Source organism: Syngnathus floridae, chromosome 21 (genome assembly GCF_059516105.1).
Source record: "Syngnathus floridae isolate MCC-2025c chromosome 21, RoL_Sflo_1.0, whole genome shotgun sequence".
Lineage (NCBI taxonomy): Eukaryota > Metazoa > Chordata > Actinopteri > Syngnathiformes > Syngnathidae > Syngnathus > Syngnathus floridae.
The window spans coordinates 3,830,709-3,849,311 of record NC_142433.1 but is presented as its reverse complement, the minus strand read 5'-3'; the positions used below and the strand labels follow the sequence as shown (position 1 = coordinate 3,849,311).

Sequence of the window (18,603 nt, the reverse complement as noted above, 5' to 3'; positions counted from 1 at the left end):
GGGGAGGACTCGATCAAACAGGATTCGCGCCTCTCTCATGGTTACCTGCAGGAAGGCATGCTCATAACCAAGACGACAGTCGAGGAGGAGGAGGTGGAGGTTGACAAAGAACGTGGCTAACAAGCTCCTCGCTGTGAGCTGCAGGGGAGGGCCAACAGGTACGGAGACGCTGGAGGTTGCCAGATTGAAGAGGATTGTGTCTCTGAAGAAAAAAGGCTCATGTATAGTAGAAAGGGGGAAATAAAGAAAAAGGGATGTGAGAGTGCAACGTGAGGTAAATGACAAGGCTAACACGAAGAGGCCTTCTGAATGAAAAGAGCTAAGGTGAAGATGGCGAAGATGAATAATGCAAAAGGGAGGTTGAGCAGCAAATCCGCTCTCTTGACAAGGCGGATGCGCACTTAAAATTTGGAGACGCAGACATGTGGAGACATCAGATTAGCCGTCATTCGTTCTCCGGAGGAGGCCGATGGGATTTGTGGCAGGCACCGAGAACATGGTTGAACTTCTTGCAGGATAATGAGGCTGAGCCCTATGGAACATGGAAAGATAAATATTTGCATCTGTAGATTGATTCATAGATGTTGTCGAGGTGTACGTTATATTGATCCCAAAGAAGATTCGCACTCAATCAGAATGAATCATAAATGTGTTGGCTTGGTGTTGACGGGAGGTGTTTGCAGCTCTGGGGTATTGTTAGAGGCTTTGCACTTTCAGTTCATTACTTAGTGTTAGTCAAGAAAAAAAAAATACCGTGAAGGAGATTGATCCTGCGGGTGCGAAGTGAAATTGCCACTTTCGTGTCGTTTGTGATTGGTCCATGTGAGTTATTGAAATGGGGAGGGGCTGGGGCGGGGGAGTCAGTCAAGCTCGGCATTAGCTTGATCAGGTCGATCGATTTCCAATTAACGACGGCGACCGATCACTCTTCTTCCTCACAGCGTCAAGATGGTACTGATGTGGACGAGCGGCGACACCTTCAAAACGGGCTACTTCCTTGTCACCCAAGCCCCCGTGCAGTTCTGGACTTGCGGCATGCTGCAGGTCCTGGTGGACTTTGCCATCCTGTTCCAGGTTTTCTATTATAGCTTCTACCCCCAAAAGCCCGTTTCGCACGCCGCCTCCCACACCACCAGCGCCAAAGCCCTTTGAGATCCAGGAAGAACTTTGACTGCACTGATGCCTCGAGAACTTGTTACAACTAAACCGCGACATGCTTTTGAATATTTCTAATCTTTAAAACAGCACAGTATGAAATAGGCAACATTTATTCAACTTGTTACAATTTTGATACTATGTCGGAAGACGGAAGGATTCCCCCCCCCTCCCCCTCAAAACCCTGACATGAACCTTCACCCCTTAACCTGGAATTAATCCATACCGTGTCTTTGCACACTGTTGACTGAACTGAACCAATTTTTGAATGGTCCAGGCATGTGGATTGACTGTTGCACCCCCCTCCCGCCTCCTCTGCCTTAAAACAGCATTACTGAATATATCCTCCCCCCCCTCCTCCCCCCTCCCGCTGTTGCATGCCGGTCAATTCTAACCCTCGCCGCTCTCACGGTCCCCACGCTCCCCCTCGGCACACTCAAAGGACCCGAGACTATTAAACTGGACCAAATAAGACAATGACCTCGGGGCGATTTCTCAGATGAGGAGTTATCCTCGCTTCAACCCGCTTTTGGACTTTTACCCAGAAGGACCTCTTGAAGTATTTACGTGTCAGAAGAAGCAGGAATTAACGAAGCGAATGGACTTTTGAATTATGCTCATTGCAAGCGTCAAAGACATATCTGTATATCTTCTCAGCCGTCATGCTACCAGACCATTTGATTGATTTCCTGCCCCCCCCCTGCCAATTTAATAACTCCCCTTCCTTGTCCATCTCATTTCATGGAGCTGTGTTCCATAGCCATCTTCTTTCACGGAAATTCATTTCCTGTTCTGTGGAGCTGGGCGTGATCCACCCACGTAGGCAATTCCCCCTTTTTGATATTATTTCCAAATTCATTTCTCGCTGCAAAAACACACTTCGTTCAATTCAATCCCCAAATCGTCTTTTAATCATTTTCTCTTTGCTTTACATGCTTCTATCCAAGCGTATCTTGTTACCTCTATATTATCTACAACAATAGAGTAGAAAAAAAAAAATTGGACCAAATAGGCTCAGCCGGTATTTGTTTTGCATAACAGCCGCCAAATGTTTGCTTGTGTTGTCCAATTATGTATTTCAACATGTTATACGACAAATGTGCTTTGTGTTCAATTTCTAGCAAATATTAAAAGCAGTTTTAAAGCAATTATAATTTTCCACCTAACACCCAATCTGAACTCTTTCCATATTAGGAGGTGTGACATATTTAAAAGAACCAGAACAGGCGACGGAAACTCTTACATAAGTGAATTGTGCATGAACTGTCAAATTTGAAAGGAGCTCGCGAGTTGTGGAAAACAAAGTTGAAAATAGCGCCCAAAAAGTTTTCCTCTTTTAAAACCATTGCTTCAAACATGTTCTCCATCAAGATCAATTTTAACAGCGGGAACTTTACAGAATACTCTCTGTGGGGGTGGCAGAAAAAAAGAAAGATGTTCTTGAATGTATCAAGAAGTTCATCCTTGCTTTCATCATTTTTATTTCTGCGTATATGTTTGTTGAAGGGCACCGATGTGAAGTGTGCGTGTCCATGAGGCGAATTTATTCCGTGTATCTGGAAACCTTCACCTCACAGGAGACGCTGTCACTGTTTATCAAAGTTGCCCACATCACTCCACGAAACATTTATTATTAACGTGCTGGGGAAAGAAACACAGGACGAAACAATTTCAAATATTCTTAAGCACAGCAGTTGTGTAATGAATTGTTAACCCGACAATTTCCTGCACCGGAATTCGTTCAAATCTTTATTTTGTTCTTTAAGGGAGGCTCTTTTAAAAACAAAATACATTCCAGGTCGTTTCATTCTAACCATCCTTTTTAAAAAATAAATCAAAAGTGATTATGTGCAATAGTATGCATGCGTTGCCTTAAACATGCCTGCGTGAGATTTGAAAAAAAAAAAAAAAAAGCACAGGAACCATTTTGCAGTTTTTTTCTCCTGACAAGGCACTCCAGTCACACAAAATCACAAACTGCCCTCATCGTTAGAGGGAAACCATTATTTCAACACCTGACTCGGCTAAAAGCGAGTCAGCTGTTTTTGTTTCTGCTGCCCGCCCGAGGGGCTTGTATCAAAAGGCTTTTGTACTTTCTCTTTTGTCCTTTGTGCAACGGCCGAGCTGTAAATATGACTAAAGGGGTTGTCAGCGACTGATACGCACAAAAACAAAAAATTAATTTTTGAATTCCCTGAAATGTTTCACCATTTGACTTTTTTTTTGCCATTTTTTTTAACAGTAAACAAGACAATTTTTTTTTCTGCTGCCTTGTGGCTGATAATTAGCTTGGCACGCTTAGCGCATACGTAATGAGACAGTAAATGGGAATGAATCAGTAGTGTCAATAATTCCTTTTTCTCGCAATCATTCTGCTTTACAAACAAGACGGTGAAATATTTAGTATTAGGATGAAGGCTCAGTAGCCTCGAGTGACTTAAGCCGGGTAGGCTTTTTTTTTTTTTTTTTGTGAGACAACACAACAAGAAAAATTACTTGGCAACTGTGGTGACACCACACACACCAATGATGAAAGCTAGTTAGCTTAGCATGTAATTGGCTATCCTTCCGTGTCAAGTTAATACTGATATACTCCGCCCAATGTTGCTTGAACTACAGTAAGTATTTTTTTGATTGTACCAAACTATTTTGACGGTAAGATTGGTAAAAAAAAGAACCAAATGCTCAATTTAGTCTCGCTTCTTGTCTGTGTCCATCTTAAAATGTCTCCTCCTTTCTTCTCCTGGATAGTTGTTAATTTATCAGCCATGATTCCAAAGTTTGGTCCAAGCAGAAACTCCAACTCAAGTCCTTGAAGAGCAGATGTTTCCCTGGAAGGACCAGTTAAGTGCAGGCCTGCTCCCTTTGCAGAGCCATGGACTTCCTTCTTTGTACGGCTGAGATGGCGGCCTCGCTGGGGCCGCGGTAGCTGTCCGTCTCTTGGGAGTCTTCGCTGTTCTGCGACTTGGTGCTGTCTTGCGAGTCCGGCTTCTGCCTCAGCGCTCGGTTCTGCTCCTCCTTCAGTTCCACGTAGGACCTGGAGAAGGTGTGAAAGATGGACGTGACGGGGAAAGCCATGAGCAGGATGCCGCTCAGGATGCTACTGAGCGCCACCACCTGGCCGGGGATGCTCCTGGGCACCATGTCTCCGTAGCCCACTGTGGTCATAGAGATGACCGCCCACCAGTAGCTTCCAGGGATGCTGGTGAACTCCTGCTTGGCGCCGAACTCGCTCTCGGCGAGGAACACCAGCGGGGAGAAGAGCGCCATGGCCACGCACAGGAAGAGCAGCAGCAGGCCGAACTCCCGCGCGCACCTCCTCACCGTCAGGCCCAGCGTCTGCAGGCCCAGCGAATGGCGGGCCAGCCTCATGACGTAGAAGATCCGCAGCGCCCGCAGGACACGCAGGACCAGGCCCACCTTCTCCAGATAGTTGTTCCCGGAGCCCGCCGGCTTGCCGCCCACCGACAGCGAGTCGACGATGAGCGTGGTGTAGTAGGGCAACAGCGCCACCACGTCGATGACGTTGAGCGGCGTGCGCAGGAACATGCACTTGCTCTGGGTCTGGATGAAGCGCAGCACGAACTCCAGGGAGAACCACGCCACGCACACCGTCTCCAAAACGAAGATGTTGAAGCACCTCTGGGAGCACTCCCCCTGCAGGGTCAACCCGTAACGACATGAAGGTAAGTGACATCATTGACTGTCTACATGTGCTGCTGCATCGTTTGTGGTCAAATATCAACACTGCGTCGATTTGCATGCTTTGATAGATGGCCGACGTTGTCTAAGGCAAATTTATTCGCCTGTTTTAAATACACTTATAATTCTCTTTTGTTTCGCTGTTTCGCTGCTTCCGAAGTGTCAAGATGAATACGGAGGTGACATCGCAGTCATTAAGTCAAAGCGTCTCGAGAGTCTCGCCTTGTGACTTTGTTGTTGCTAATGAACAAAGAAGGTGATGAACATCCATTAAGTGCGCAAACAAAACAGGAAAAGCACCGACCCGCACCATCAAAGGTGTGCTGAAGAAAAAAAAAGTAATCTCTTTGTCATCAGTCGTTCGCTCATGAATATTCCGGCGCATAATTACAAGACATCGTTTGGTTATTAAACCAGTCGGGCCCCGAAGCGAGAACTGCTTGCTTTTCATCTTGACGCATTCACCTTTAAATCCTATTAAGCATTCACTTTGTTTTATGCGATGAACGCCAAGCTGTAGACACAACTAGAAAAAGTAAAAAAAAAACAGTTGTTGATCATCACAGCTCAAGACAAGCGTGGAAACTCCTCACCTCCACAATTTCTTCCATTTATTTGCCGGCCGTGTTTGCTTTGCATCAGCAGGCTCCAGAATTAATGTGTGTGTGTGAATCGTGTTGATGTGTGTGTCTTTTGAGGTGTTAAGATTTAGAGGAAGTGTTGGTCAACGTGGATAAAACAAGAAAAGGTTCTTGCCAGATGTCAATTAGCTTAAATGAGTCCCTCGGCGCTGTTTAGTCCCAAATGGGATTAAAATTTGAAGGCACGAGTGGCACTAATGGAATCAAAGCAAGTCTGCAAGTCTCAAATGCTCATTGAAACAGGATGTCCATTTTTTTACAAAGTACTAGAAAGACAAAATCTTATTTATGCCAGCTCCAAGTGCGCGAGAGAGAGAGAACAAGCACAAATCAGGTCCACTTGTGATGGATGGCACTTTTCTTTCCGAGGATGAATGGAACTCAAATGTGTCGCCTCTTCAGCGCGGAGGGCAAAAACCTGACATGAAAATTTGGGAGGGTTGGAAAGAGAAACGATCAAATATGACATGTTGGCAATAGAAGAAGAAAAAAATCTTTGCTAAATGGACTGGCCTTTAGAAGAGTCAGACAGGCTGAGTGCGTGAGCATTAGGTCAGGTCATGTGACCGTTTCCTGCCTTGCGTTACCAGCCGATATGTCACATTTCCATTCCGTCCCAATTTGTGCCTAACTTGCAAAAAAGGATTCCATATGACTTATCACAGACAACACAAATACTAAATGTTTTCCTCGTGATGCTTTCATTAGCGTGGCGCTAATGTAAAGACTGGCAAGAACGCCTAATGGATGCTCCGTAATGACGGCGGTGAGAGTGCCCGCCCTTCCGTGGACGCCGTAATTAGCTCAAGCACTTCACCACGCCGGAGTTCTATTGCAGCAAAAAAAAAAAAAATGCTAGGCCGTCAACACGGGCAATATTAGCCGTGGCTTTTTTAAAAAGTATACATTCACTTATGCTGCTCTTAGACTGCTGTGACAACTGCGGGAACGGCAATAAACACGCTCTCCATCACTTAAAGGGCCGGTTTACAGCTAACGTCTTGATCTGTTTGGATTCACGCTAGCATGAACCCAAACAAGGTGGTAAAAGAATCCAACGTAACTGAATGCAAGTGAAAGAAATGCAGGATGAAAATACAATCGCAGGTTCTCGCCGAGGTGTCAGACAACGGTGGCTTTGTTTTGCATCCGGCTATCGCTTTTCTTCTCGCCATATGCTTCATGAAGATCTCAGAAGTGATGTGTGAAGCTGTGCCAGCTCTTAAGTGGTCAAAGAAGTTCACTCTTCAAAACCTCAGCACGCTTTTAAAGATGAACATGTGTGTCCCAAGACAGATAAAGACTTTGCTTCATGTTATCGTAGTGAAAGAGAGCCTTCATCCTCTCTTGATGAAGTGTTTGACAGATCGGTGCGGCAGCCAGCGGCCGATTCTTTAATCACGCTCGGCTTATGCATCATTCACAAGGGGGAATTAGTGAAATGAAATTGAGTCTCCCGGGGTCTCGAAAGGGGCAACACGCGGCGTGTTTGAGTTGGGATTACGCCGATGTTAGGTCGTGAAGCAATAATAGGTGAGTGTGTTGAGCAAATAGCAGATAATTAAAAAAAGCGAAATCAGAAATAAACTCACAAATCCCGACTTGATATGTTTTATCGCGTAAAAACACAAACAATTGGTCAGAGGAGGTTATGGTATAAATTAGGATTTCACACTTCCGATTTGCATAAGCTTGATGTTATATAACATATATTTTTAAAAACGACTGGGAAGCAGAGGCGAGGGAATCCCAAATGGAGGAACCGCTCTTCATTTTCCGTGACCCGCGTGGTCGTTAGCTCGTTATGGTGTCGCCTTTGCTTCTGAGGCCTCGACGTGACGGTGACAGCCCATTCTGTACGGAGCCACCGTGCGTCCCTGAGCTTGTGTCTCTGTCACGATGATTTACTCGATGTGGGTTGCCGCATCAACATAATCTCAATTGTATTGAAGCGCTGTGCATCCCTAAGGCGCTGTCCTGCCCACTTGTTCCTCTCCTATGAATACTTATTTGAAGGTATCGAGTACTCGTGAAGACTGCCGATACCAGCCATAGATACTAAATAAGTTTCAAATTTATGTTGTCTAGTGGAACTCACCCTTTCTTCCTCCTCCCTGAGGTCCGGCATGGTGCTGACGCAGAGCGTGACGGCGGTGATGGCGACAAACAAGACGGACAGGCAGGCGAAGATCTTGCCCGGGATTCCCGAGTGGGGGTTCTCCACCATGTCCCTCAGCCTGCGCATGCAGCCGCCCTCAGGCGCGTCGTCCGGGCCGACGGCCGACTGGCAGCTCTCCTCGCTGGGCGGCGGCGCCATTGGCTCGTTCTCTTCTTCCTCAAGCCTCCGCATCTCCTTGTACTCCTCCTGGCGAAGCCGCAGCTTCCTGAGGCAGCACCAGTCCAGTTTGTTCTCCTCCACGCCCCAGTAGAGCAGTTCCTCCTGGAAGGACAGGGCGCACATCTCCCTGAGCAGCCGCAGCTTGCCCGCCGCCAGGAAGGTGACGATGGTGCGGAAGGCCGACGGGCTGCGGTCGAAGAAGAACTCGTTGCGGCTTCCGTCGTAGTCGTCGCACACGTCCATGATCTCGGCTTCGTTGCTGCAACCCCGAAGCTTCCCCAGCCTGGTCAAGGGAAACTCATCCAAGGTGGACCAGGGGATGCGGTACTTGATGCCGCCCACGTTGATGATGGCCACCGCGTCATCGGCGTCCGTCTGGCGGGCTTGCGGCTTGGCCAGGCGTTGGGCCCGCTTGTAGAAGACACCCTTCTTGGCGGACACCTCCTGCGGGTTCTGCACCCGCTTGAAGTGGAAAGTGGTGAACTGGCGATCGGCGCTGCCGGCCAGGAAAGCCACCTCCTGGTACATGGCGGCTGCGTTGCTTCACGACGGAGGGCAATGGGGTCGCGGCTCGTCAGCCATTCAGCAACACGCCGCCGCTCTGTCGCCCACGCACAAACACAAGAAACTGTGAGTAGAAAAGCCCTCCACCGCTCTGATGCTGTTATGGTACCAGGAGTGGGAAGTACTTCAGGCCAGTATTGAAAATATGTAGCTGAGTGACATTTCACAATGTCATTAAAGTGCTTAGCACTACGCCCTCTTGTGGACAAAATTACCTTCAATTTACTTTGAATTGACACCCCTATTACCAAGCTAAAAAAAACAACTTGTGTGTCTTATTTCTAAATCAATAGGCTGAGGAACAACATCAAACATTATTCCTGCAACGTGCTTAAGAAGTGCACACTCAGCGTCAAAAGGAAGAAAATAGAAAACATGCATTAGCCATATTACACGCCTCTCAAGTGCAACGGCGCTCTAATACGCGAGAGCTCGCATTATGTGAGTCGACTGTTGTGTGGCACACCAAAGTCTCCACATGAAAGAACTAATGGCTTGAAAATGAAGGCGAAAGGGAGCAAGAAAGAAAAAAGCAGCTACTCCAACGGTCTCCAAGGGAAAACAACAGATCGCAGTTAAGACACTCGATCATGTTCTTTTATCATGTCGGAAGTTGTTGGGGATTTTTTTGTTTTCCCTCCCTAGACTTATCTCCAGCTCCACACGGATGCAAGTTCACGCTAACAAGCTGAGACACGTCGTTTTTTATTTAAGGCGAGCATCTGGAGCTCGCAGTCCTGCCGGTGTAAAATAGTTAAAACGCTTTCCCTCTAGAAATGGCACGTTTCAATCTTCACATCGTGCAAAACGGTAAAGTCGCTTCAACTTTATAAAGAAATCCAGACCGGTATATTTATTAGACACAGTTCAGTTGTATTTAACTTTAATGTGGGCTGATCATTTAAGTATATGGAAGCTAGTTAAAAAAATCGCAACATGCTTTGTCAAAGCTTATATAATGCGTAGACACAAAAAGCACTCATTAATTATTAATCCTGTTGTTTATTATGAAAAGGCTTCGAATAGCTCACAATGAAGTATTTGTCGTGCAGAACATTAGCGCTCTCATTAGGTATGTTTTCAAATTTATTCTGTTGACTTATCATCGATTCATTTGTTTTCTAGTGCGTCGATATTGTTGGGACATTTTCTCTTAGGTGTTGACTCGCTTTTGTCGCCCAAAAATGTGAGGGTTTTATTCCCTTTAGTGCAATACAGTACTGATTAGCACCCCCCCCTCACCCACTTCCTCTCCTCACCCCCTACTGACAAGCTTCCTAAGCAGCCTGATTGGTCTCCCTCCATCCTCCTCACAGGGTCCTCTCCGCTCAGAGCGCCAGACGAATGGCGGCAGGCAAATGAGGCCGAGAGAGATTGATGCAAAATAACCGTTGAGTGCTGCTGCAATCGCCCGAGAGAGGACTTGTCACATGAGAGCCTTTGACCATCTGCCCCCCACTGAGAGGCTTCGGCCAACTTTAGAAAGGTCAGTGTCCAATTGTATTTATGTTATGTCGAAGGATATTGCACAAGCATGATAAAAAACATATTACTGTAGCAACAATGACCAATTTTTATTTTCATTGTATTTTTAAAAATCTTGCAAAAAATCATTGTCATCATGGCCATACTTTTATTTTTTCATATTAATTGTAATGGTAGTAACTTCTATGAATAGTTTATGGGTCAGATGATTGGAGGGCAATATTATTAAATAATTCACTCATTAAAATTAGGTTAACACTAATAAGGGTGACAAATGTGACCAACTCTCGGGGTCCTCCGCATGCATCACACACCCACTATGCCGTCATGTGTGTGCTCAGTTTAAAGTGTGCATTTGTCTTCATTTATGAAGAAATGTGTCCTGATGAAGCCTCACAGGACTCCTCAATTGAACGCATCCAAGTCTCCCCTTTAGGAGCAGAGCAGAAAGTAGCATCGGTGTGCACCATTAACCCTCATGTTCAGCTCTCAATTGACACATCATACTCATAAAATTTGACTCCCTTCAAAGCGGGCATTTTCTCACCGATTCACGCGTAAAAACAATTGTCAATGCATTAAGGGAAAAACGCGACTCACCCAGCTGGCCGACTCCGCGTCCATCTGCTTCAACGTGTTCCACGCGCAGGCGGCAAGGCGTCGCATGCCGCCAAGTTTCCCACGCACACGCCACGGGAAAACAGGGGGGAGGAAAGCAAGGCGAGCGCCGGCGAATCCACCCAGATGCGCATTTTACGCGCACGAAGCACAAGAGGAAAAACTGCACTCACACATGCATTCACGGAGTTCCGCTTTTTTTTCTTGTCGCGCTCCTTCACGAAGCTCATCTGAGCGTGGACACAAAGGGAAAAATGGAAAAGCAGTTTCCAAGAGGGTGATGCTTCTCCTTGCGCTGTGTGCGCGCATGTGTGTGTTCAGCGTCATTGGGGTTGTTTGTCATCCACTTCCTCTCTCTTCACTCCATTTAAGTGGCAGACATACTGTCATTTAAAAGAGCTCCACTGTACATGTAGGGATTCACCCGTTAAAAAAAAAATCTTGATTCACCAGTTAAAAAAATAAATAAATCTTGAGCCACTTTTGCGTTTTTATTATACAATGTCACGTTCAATTGCATAAGGGATTCAACGTCAAATCCCTCGTGGTATAATGGTTAGTGCTGCAGGCTAGAATTTGGGATTCTACCTCAGTTCTATTTAAGTCATTATCATCTAGTGCTTTCATTTGCAGTCCAACTGCTTATCTTTTTCGGACAGGAACCGATGTCTTTATTAAAAAAAAAAGGGGGGTGGGGGGGTTGCAAAGGGAAGACGGGGTGTAGTCACCAAGTCCACAGGGAACGTGAGCCGTAGAAGTTGCCCAAATCACAATGAATGCCAACCACCTCCCTCAATCATTCCTTTTGGTTAGTCTGGACGTATGCATGATGTATACTTAATAGAAATTCGAAATTTCCACGTCCAGATAGCCGAATGGTATAAGACTTGGGCCGGCGTACGGGAGATTTTGGTTCGAGACCCGCTTGGGTAAAATTTACTTATTAAAAACACCAGTGCGTAAGAATCGAACCCGAGTCTGTTGGACCAAGGTCCAAGCATCTAACCACTTGGCTATTTGGGACTTAGACATTTAGGTAATCATTGTCATTAAGTCCTAAGTCTGGACACGTACCCGATAAATATGAGTAAAAAATTCCGAAATTTCCGGTCCAAAATAGCCGAATGGTATAAGACTTGGTCTCGTACTCAGGAGACCGTGGTTCGAGACCCACTCAGCCAAACATTTTCAACTTAGAGAGATGCGTGGGACTCGAACCCCAGATTCCTGATCTCAAGGCAAAATGATTAACCATTCGGCCAACTGGGCTTTACAATATTGATCGCGATTAGTTTGTATTTAACTTTCAGTAGAAAAGCACGAGCTCATGATACTCAATAAATAAGGAAACCTCACTTCTCGATCTCAACAGGTTCTAGTCGAGTGGTTAACGACATTGCCTCCTGTAACATAGGTCCCGGGTTCGCGGCCAGTCGCCACCAAACATACGCGTTCTATTACTTGAACGGAGAAGTTATGAGTTCGTTTTTTTTTTTTTTTCCTCCCCCTCACCAATTAATGACGTCATCACCCCAAAAGTATAAAAGACGTCATTAAGAGCGACACTCATTCTTTCACCTCTGAGCGTCACGTCGTGCTGGTCCACCTGCACGCGTCTCTCCACAACGGCACTTAAAACTTCGGTAAGGTAAGCGTTCATTATACTGTTGCCTTTTAAAACTAATTGCTTTTTGCTCTCTTTCAGCGTCAACTTGCACTTTGGGCGTGCTTACGAGTGCTAACGTGCAAGCTAAAAAGTTAGCACGAGCCTTGGCAGCTACCGTTTTCTACGACCTTAAATTGCATCAAACATTTATTTGGTGCACGGATGAACGCAAAAATGTAAGTATTTAACCGGGGGTAAGTAGATAATTTTAAAGCAAGCAGCGTGTGAAAAGAAAATCATCAAATATTTGCACAAACATTTTGCAGCGTCTGAACGACAGCGCCGTTCTGCCAAAGGTAAGCACACAAAACTATTGCTTCGATTCAACACAGAATGAATAAAATATTTTTTTAAGCATGCGTGTTAATTGTCTAATTTCTGTCTGCAGGTGCGACGCTTCAGAATTGGCCTGAAATGACTTGACTTTCTGTGCGATTAAAGTGGATTAAGTGAACTATTTTTGAATAGACTGGATCTAATTGTCTCATTTCTGTCCACAGGCATGCATCTGCAACAGAAGGACCAGATTCACTGCAATAAAAGGCATACATTTTTTATTTTGGAATATATTAATTAAACTGATTAACATTTGGTTGTATTAATTTTTCTCTGCAGGTTCCAAAATGGCCGACTTGCTGTCCTTTGAGGCATGGCTTCATGAGACGTCTACAGGTCTACTCTTGCTAAGCATGTCAACCAAATGCCACATTGCTAATCCAAACCAACTTGTAAGGCTGAAAGTTTAAAAATTACAATGGTTACAAGGTTACCGTGTCTTTCAGGCCAGCAAGCTGCGGTTGGAGAGAAGTCCATTGCTGCTCAGCGCTCTTCACTGGTGAAACACACATGCACATACAAATGTTTGTAAAAGTTATTCCAACATGTGCATTGTCTTCTCGTTTTGTCCACCAGGTGGTGCCAAAGAACCTGCTTCCTCCAGCATAAATCGACTGGTAAAATAAAGTTTGAACCTGTTGCAATGACAAACTGGATGCATTTAAGTGCTCGACCCATTTCTTGTTCCAGGTGGTGGTGGTGCAGGGAAACGAGGTGAAGTGACAAACTTCCTGTCCAACATGCAGACAAGTGATGCAACTTTCCAAGATGTACGTTAAGAGTACTAACCTGCTTTTTCTTGGTCTCTTCATGCAGTGCCGTTTCCAGTAAGAGTGCCACCAAGACCATCCACCTGCTTTACCTGCTCTAAAACTGCAGAAGGTCCTCAAAGCTGCCTTATTTTCAGTGTTCAAGTGCAAATAAAGTGACTAAATTGCAGCTTTACTGTTCCCTCATTTGTGTTGCATGCAGGTGTGGCCATCTGAGATTCAACTTTAGAATCTGTGGGAGATTCAAGTCTACAGTTGAAAATAAAGTAAACTAAAAATGAGTGTTTCTTTTCATTACAGGCAGTGTTGGCAAATCCTGGTCCAGAAGTGAAAACGGAACCTTCTACCGAAGCAATGGATTCCTTGAGTGCTCTGCTGGTAAGAGAAGCAAGGCACAATTCATTTCAGCTAGCATGTTTCAAAAGTTGAATATCTGTTCTTTTTGTGTCCAGTGTGGAGCACCATAGAGCTCATGGCGGACGCTGAGGACTAGACCAGAATAGAGCCGCATGCCAGCAACACTTGTGGTTGTTTCTTATCTACAAGGCAAACCGAGAAGTGGGTGACATTTGCACTTAAATGGTATGCTCTTTAAATGCTCCTTATTGCACAATCCTCAGACAACTTTGTTCCAATTTTTTTTTTCTATTTCTGACAGGCAACAACAAAAAAGATCAATTACCTGGTTATGCAGCGCAATGCTTAATGCCATGAACATCTTTCACACTGGTAAGTTTATTGCTTTTTCTGCACCAAATGTTGACTTACCTTGTGACTTACAGATCTCTTGTCTTAGGTCCAGACATGGACTCGTCCCACTGGCCCACCACTCGTCCCACTGGGCCACCACTCGTCCCACTGGCCGACTACTTCACCACGCGTCAACGACCAGACTGCCACCCAACTTGAAACTGTTTTGTGATTGAATGTTTACTCTGCAAAAGAAATAAAATTTGATTACAAAGAATGCTAAAAACTCTAAACTTTTCATTCTCAAACATATTACAAAAAGTATAAAAAACAAAACACCAAAAACCCTAAAATGTATTAAATTTTTTTTTTCCCTGAAATTTTTGGGGGTGAATTTCTAAATAAAAAGGGGCGGGTCAAAACTGGAATACTGCTTCATGATTCGCTGTGGGCTCAAAAAGTGGGCGGTGCAATGAGAATGAAGGTCTGCGATTGGTTATAAAGGGGGCGTGTCTATGCAAATGCGGTACTTTGTGATTGGTTAGTTTAAAAGTAGGCGTGGCTCTGAAAATTTGAAGCAATCTGATTGGCCAGATGTGCAAATGCTGCATTTTGATTGGCTGTTCAAAAGTGGGTGTGGTTATGCAAATTAGGTGCTGTGATGTGATTGGTCAGACTGAATTTGGGCGGAGTTAGAAGGCGGGCAAAGTGGCACTTAGGTTTTCAAAGGCAGTTTTCAGTCTTGAGGTGAGCGTTGGTCTTCTGTCACTGCCATGGACACAAGTCTTTGACTCTTACCCTCATGTGAGATGGAGAGTAACAGTCAAAGACTTGTGTCCATGGCAGTGACAGAAGGCCAACGCTCACCTCAAGACTGAAAACTGCCTTCGAAAACCTAAGTGCCACAGCAGCATCCACCAAATATGAAAGACTTCAAATGAGTTCACAGCAAATAAGCACATAAAAACACAAAGACTTGCATTACGGTTGATTGATTTGTTGGACAGAAGAGCAGTTTGAAAACATGTGAGTAGTCAATGTTTGTGTGGGACTATTTTGGTTGCACACAAACATTGACGACAGGCCTTGCATGGAAGCAGCTTAAGTGTTTGATGAGTTCAGATATGATGTCACTTACTTCTAATGCCACCAGAGGGAAGGTGAGCACATCCATACAGCTGACCTCTCCCACTTGGCCAAAAACTAAGTGCCAGGTACTGCATGACAACTTCATCACACACTTTTGGATGTGTTTTTCAATGACACTGATGCAAAGCAACTTAGTTAACTATTAATCAAATGTATATTTCTGACTAAACTGGTTTGCATCAATGTCATTAAAAACACATCCAGAGATGTTTGATACTAAAGTTGTGCAGTACCTGGCACTTAGTTTTTGGCCCAGTCAGAGATGTCAGCTGGTTGAATGAGCTCACCTTCCCCCCCCTGGTGGTACTGTGTGCCATTAGAACTGACAGGTAAGGTAGGTGCACTCACGGCCACCTTGTGGTCCAATATGACATCACACATCAGCTCATCAAGCACAGCACTATGTACTCACATCGCGTTCCAATTGCAGGTTGTAGTCCCTTCCTCATGTGCCACAAGACTGTCGGCTGCACCTTTGGGCCCCAAACCTCTACTCAAGTCAAGTTTATTTGTATAGCCCTAAATCACAGACAAAAATTTGACAATTATTCTCAACTCTATACTCTCTACTATCCTGTCAAACAAGCAAACAAAGTCATTATTACTCGTACACTTTTTTTAAAAAGATTCAAGTCACATTTATTTACAATAAAACGGTGTAATTTTACTTTTAATGTGGGAATTTTCTCAATATGCCAACACAGGTAATGCATCATCGTAGAAAAAAAGAACTAAAAGCAACATGCAGTAACTTTCTAAAATATCTTGGCGTCTAGATGTGCAAGTAGACGACTAGCAGCCGATGTGGAGCCTCAACTTTTGCACTTTGAGTTATCAAAACACATCGAAACATAGCGAAAACAGACAAAAACACCACATTGAAGTCAAACGCTTACCTTGATTAATGTTTGATCGACAGCCGAGTGCCATTTGTGGGCGTGTTCTCCTGCAAGCCACCTTTATTAATATTATCCTACGATAGCTAGCGAGCAACAAACAAACTCAAGGAGTTCGTGTCGTAATGTTACTCTTGCATATGTACATGCAAACAGCAAATAAAGAGCTTTAAAATGTTTGCAATGCTCACTCAAAACACACCTCGTAGTCACAGGTGGAGCTGCAGAGTGGGCGTACGGTAAGCGAGAAAGCTCAATTCAAATAGAATCAAGGGCGTGTTTGCAACTTGCAGAAAAAGCCGAATGACACTTCAAAAAACAAAAAACTTAAACACACCGTGGCATCACATTAAAAAAATGTTGCGCTCAAAGTATTAAATATTCAAGAACGCTGTTGAAAATGCCTGCACGTCAACTAACTCGAATCGTTGACATTGTTCTTGCAAAGTTTGTTGCGGTGTAAGTGAATTCAATGTGCTCCAGCGTGCCCTAGTGGTCACTAATCAAAGTTGTTGTGGTGGACTCGTTCCAGAAAAAGAATCAACTGGAGCACTAGGAGATACTTAATAATTTGTAGAGCTTCTGTTTGCTTGAATTCACTTTGCCCACCTCAATAGGGTAATCATATTTGCCCATTCTTCCTTGCTCAAATTCAGTCTGATTGTCAAGGTAACGGCATCAAATCAATGCACGTTTGATTGGATGATGTCCTTCAATGCACTTGATAAATGGTGCCGCAAGACATAGCAGCACAAACGGACAAGCAGACATCAGGCGTAAAAGAACCCTGCTTGAGATTTCAGAGATAATGACTCATAATGGCCAAATGACTTTTGAAAGAAGGCACTTGAATAAATGACATCCATTGTGCTCAATTTTTCCATCTTTTCTTGAATGTCAGCAGGCGGTTCGGAGTAGGAAGTGGGCGAAAGTCGCCCGGCCCGTGATTGACACGGTCTCGCAAGCGTCCTCATGGTACGCGCTTCGATTCCGCCGGCGCCCACGTGAATTCGAAATTCAAATGAGAAGGAATGAAGAAAAGGTACGATGTCAGTTCTGGACGTGTGTGTGTGCAGAACATACCGTGAGACACAACATCTCCTCTTCTTTCTTTATTGGCCCCATGGAGTGGCGGAGCTCCACTTTATTGTCATCACATCTTCCTCACATACTTGTTAAATGGGGCCTGGCGTGGTTTGATTTGGTCGGAAAACATTCTGTAGACCGCATCCTGCTGAGAGCTGTTCCTAATGGTTGGACTCAGAGTAGCTCTCACTATGATGCAGTAGACAAATATTGATCAAATGAACATATAAAAAATCATGTTTTTTAAAATAGTTTGACCCCTTTTTTGCTCCCAGTTAGTTTGACATGACATGAAACAAAAAAAAAAAATTCGAGGCTATTCTGTCACCAAACGTCGATCGATACCAAAAGGCGCAGTCGCCGTTTAAGCTCCATTAGAGGCGAGCGGGAATCTCTAAGGCAGTCAGCACCGAGACCACATCCGGAAGCCACTTCCTGATTAATTAAACCCTTTTCCAAAGACACGAGGGGCTCCCACTTTAGCCGGCGGCCCCCACTTTAGCTCACGGCCTCTGCCTTTATGAGTGTTGTAAATCAACAACGGATGTGTAATATTTACAAAGTAGAAAAGCGTCGTGATTTTTTTTTTGGGTTATTATTAGAGACGATAAATGGGGCCTGGCGGCGTGCTTCCAGCTCGGCGAAATGAATACGCCTATCTCGGTCCGCCTGCGGATGGAAACAATATCCTTTATGCTAAACTGCTAAATATCATTTGGCGAGTCGCGCCGGTAGCACCGACAGATGCTAGCGGCAAATCACGTGTCCCCCCCTAAGAGGACCACACTCGAACCCTCAACGCTAACATTTAAAATGTCTGTTTGAATGACCCTCGCGAGTGGCACTCCAAGTATAATCAAGCTTGCCCCCCATCGAGCCATTACGCCCCCTGACGCGATGATGGAGCCGCGGCGCCACCTTACCGACGTCAACATTTTAGTTCAGGCCGGGAAAACATGACTCACTGCTGATGAAAAGACATTAAAAAGAGGAAACAACATGTAGTCTCTCGTCTAAACTGATGAATAGCGGCTAGCTAATGACCCCAGCATGTCTCGAGCCGAGCGGCGGCGGCCTAAATGGCTCACCGATGGTTTCCATGACAAAGGAGCCATTACGTGGCTGACTGGTGTCTTGCGGTGTTGCGCAATGCGATTAAAAAAAAAGAAACAAAGAAAATCTATTGCATCCTTTTCATTTCAAACATATTTATTTAGTCAAAGTATTTTCTCTGTCAGTGCGGAGTAGGAAAATCTAACATCAATTAGAATGATGATTAAAGCACAAATACAAAAGATAATTGGGATGGAGGGAAATTATGGTTGAGTTTTTTTTTTTAATACTTTTTTGTTACACTGAATATTTTTTTTTGCAACCCTATCAATTATCGGAAGATGTCATTAATTACAATTTGGGCTTTGAACATGCCATGAACCAGCATAGGCAACAAACTGGTGTTTCGACAAACGCAAAAAGTTAAATCGGGCTGCCTCAACAAATATATTTA

General features: G+C 44.7%; 3 protein-coding genes across 6 annotated transcripts in view; 2 read left to right on the top strand and 1 right to left on the bottom strand.

Annotated features, from left to right (window-relative positions):
• The window catches only part of slc66a2 (solute carrier family 66 member 2), a 47,132-nt gene extending 37,252 nt beyond the window's left edge, over window positions 1-9,880 (top strand). For all 4 annotated transcript variants that reach the window (XM_088365750.1, XM_088365751.1, XM_088365748.1 and 1 more), the window contains 3 exons: window positions 942-4,841; window positions 7,618-8,466; window positions 9,717-9,880. In XM_088365750.1, coding sequence (XP_088221876.1) covers window positions 942-1,152 — 211 coding nt within the window. In that variant the 3' untranslated portion in view covers window positions 1,153-4,841; window positions 7,618-8,466; window positions 9,717-9,880. The remainder of the gene's footprint in view (window positions 1-941; window positions 4,842-7,617; window positions 8,467-9,716) is intronic.
• On the bottom strand, window positions 2,892-12,503 carry kcng2 (potassium voltage-gated channel, subfamily G, member 2). Its single transcript, XM_088365745.1, has 3 exons — window positions 10,486-12,503; window positions 7,597-8,437; window positions 2,892-4,812 (listed from the first exon to the last, which is right to left on the bottom strand). The coding sequence occupies exons 2-3, from the start codon at window positions 8,362-8,364 to the stop codon at window positions 4,000-4,002; spliced, it is 1,581 nt and encodes a 526-aa protein (XP_088221871.1). The 5' UTR covers window positions 8,365-8,437; window positions 10,486-12,503; the 3' UTR covers window positions 2,892-3,999.
• LOC148379988 (uncharacterized) lies at window positions 11,196-14,242 on the top strand. Its single transcript, XM_088365756.1, has 14 exons — window positions 11,196-12,151; window positions 12,209-12,345; window positions 12,436-12,465; window positions 12,558-12,598; window positions 12,670-12,712; window positions 12,785-12,841; window positions 12,952-13,004; window positions 13,082-13,122; window positions 13,196-13,219; window positions 13,322-13,387; window positions 13,576-13,653; window positions 13,728-13,857; window positions 13,934-14,004; window positions 14,072-14,242. The coding sequence occupies exons 6-12, from the start codon at window positions 12,827-12,829 to the stop codon at window positions 13,766-13,768; spliced, it is 318 nt and encodes a 105-aa protein (XP_088221882.1). The 5' UTR covers window positions 11,196-12,151; window positions 12,209-12,345; window positions 12,436-12,465; window positions 12,558-12,598; window positions 12,670-12,712; window positions 12,785-12,826; the 3' UTR covers window positions 13,769-13,857; window positions 13,934-14,004; window positions 14,072-14,242.
• Window positions 14,243-18,603: the final 4,361 nt, after the last annotated feature.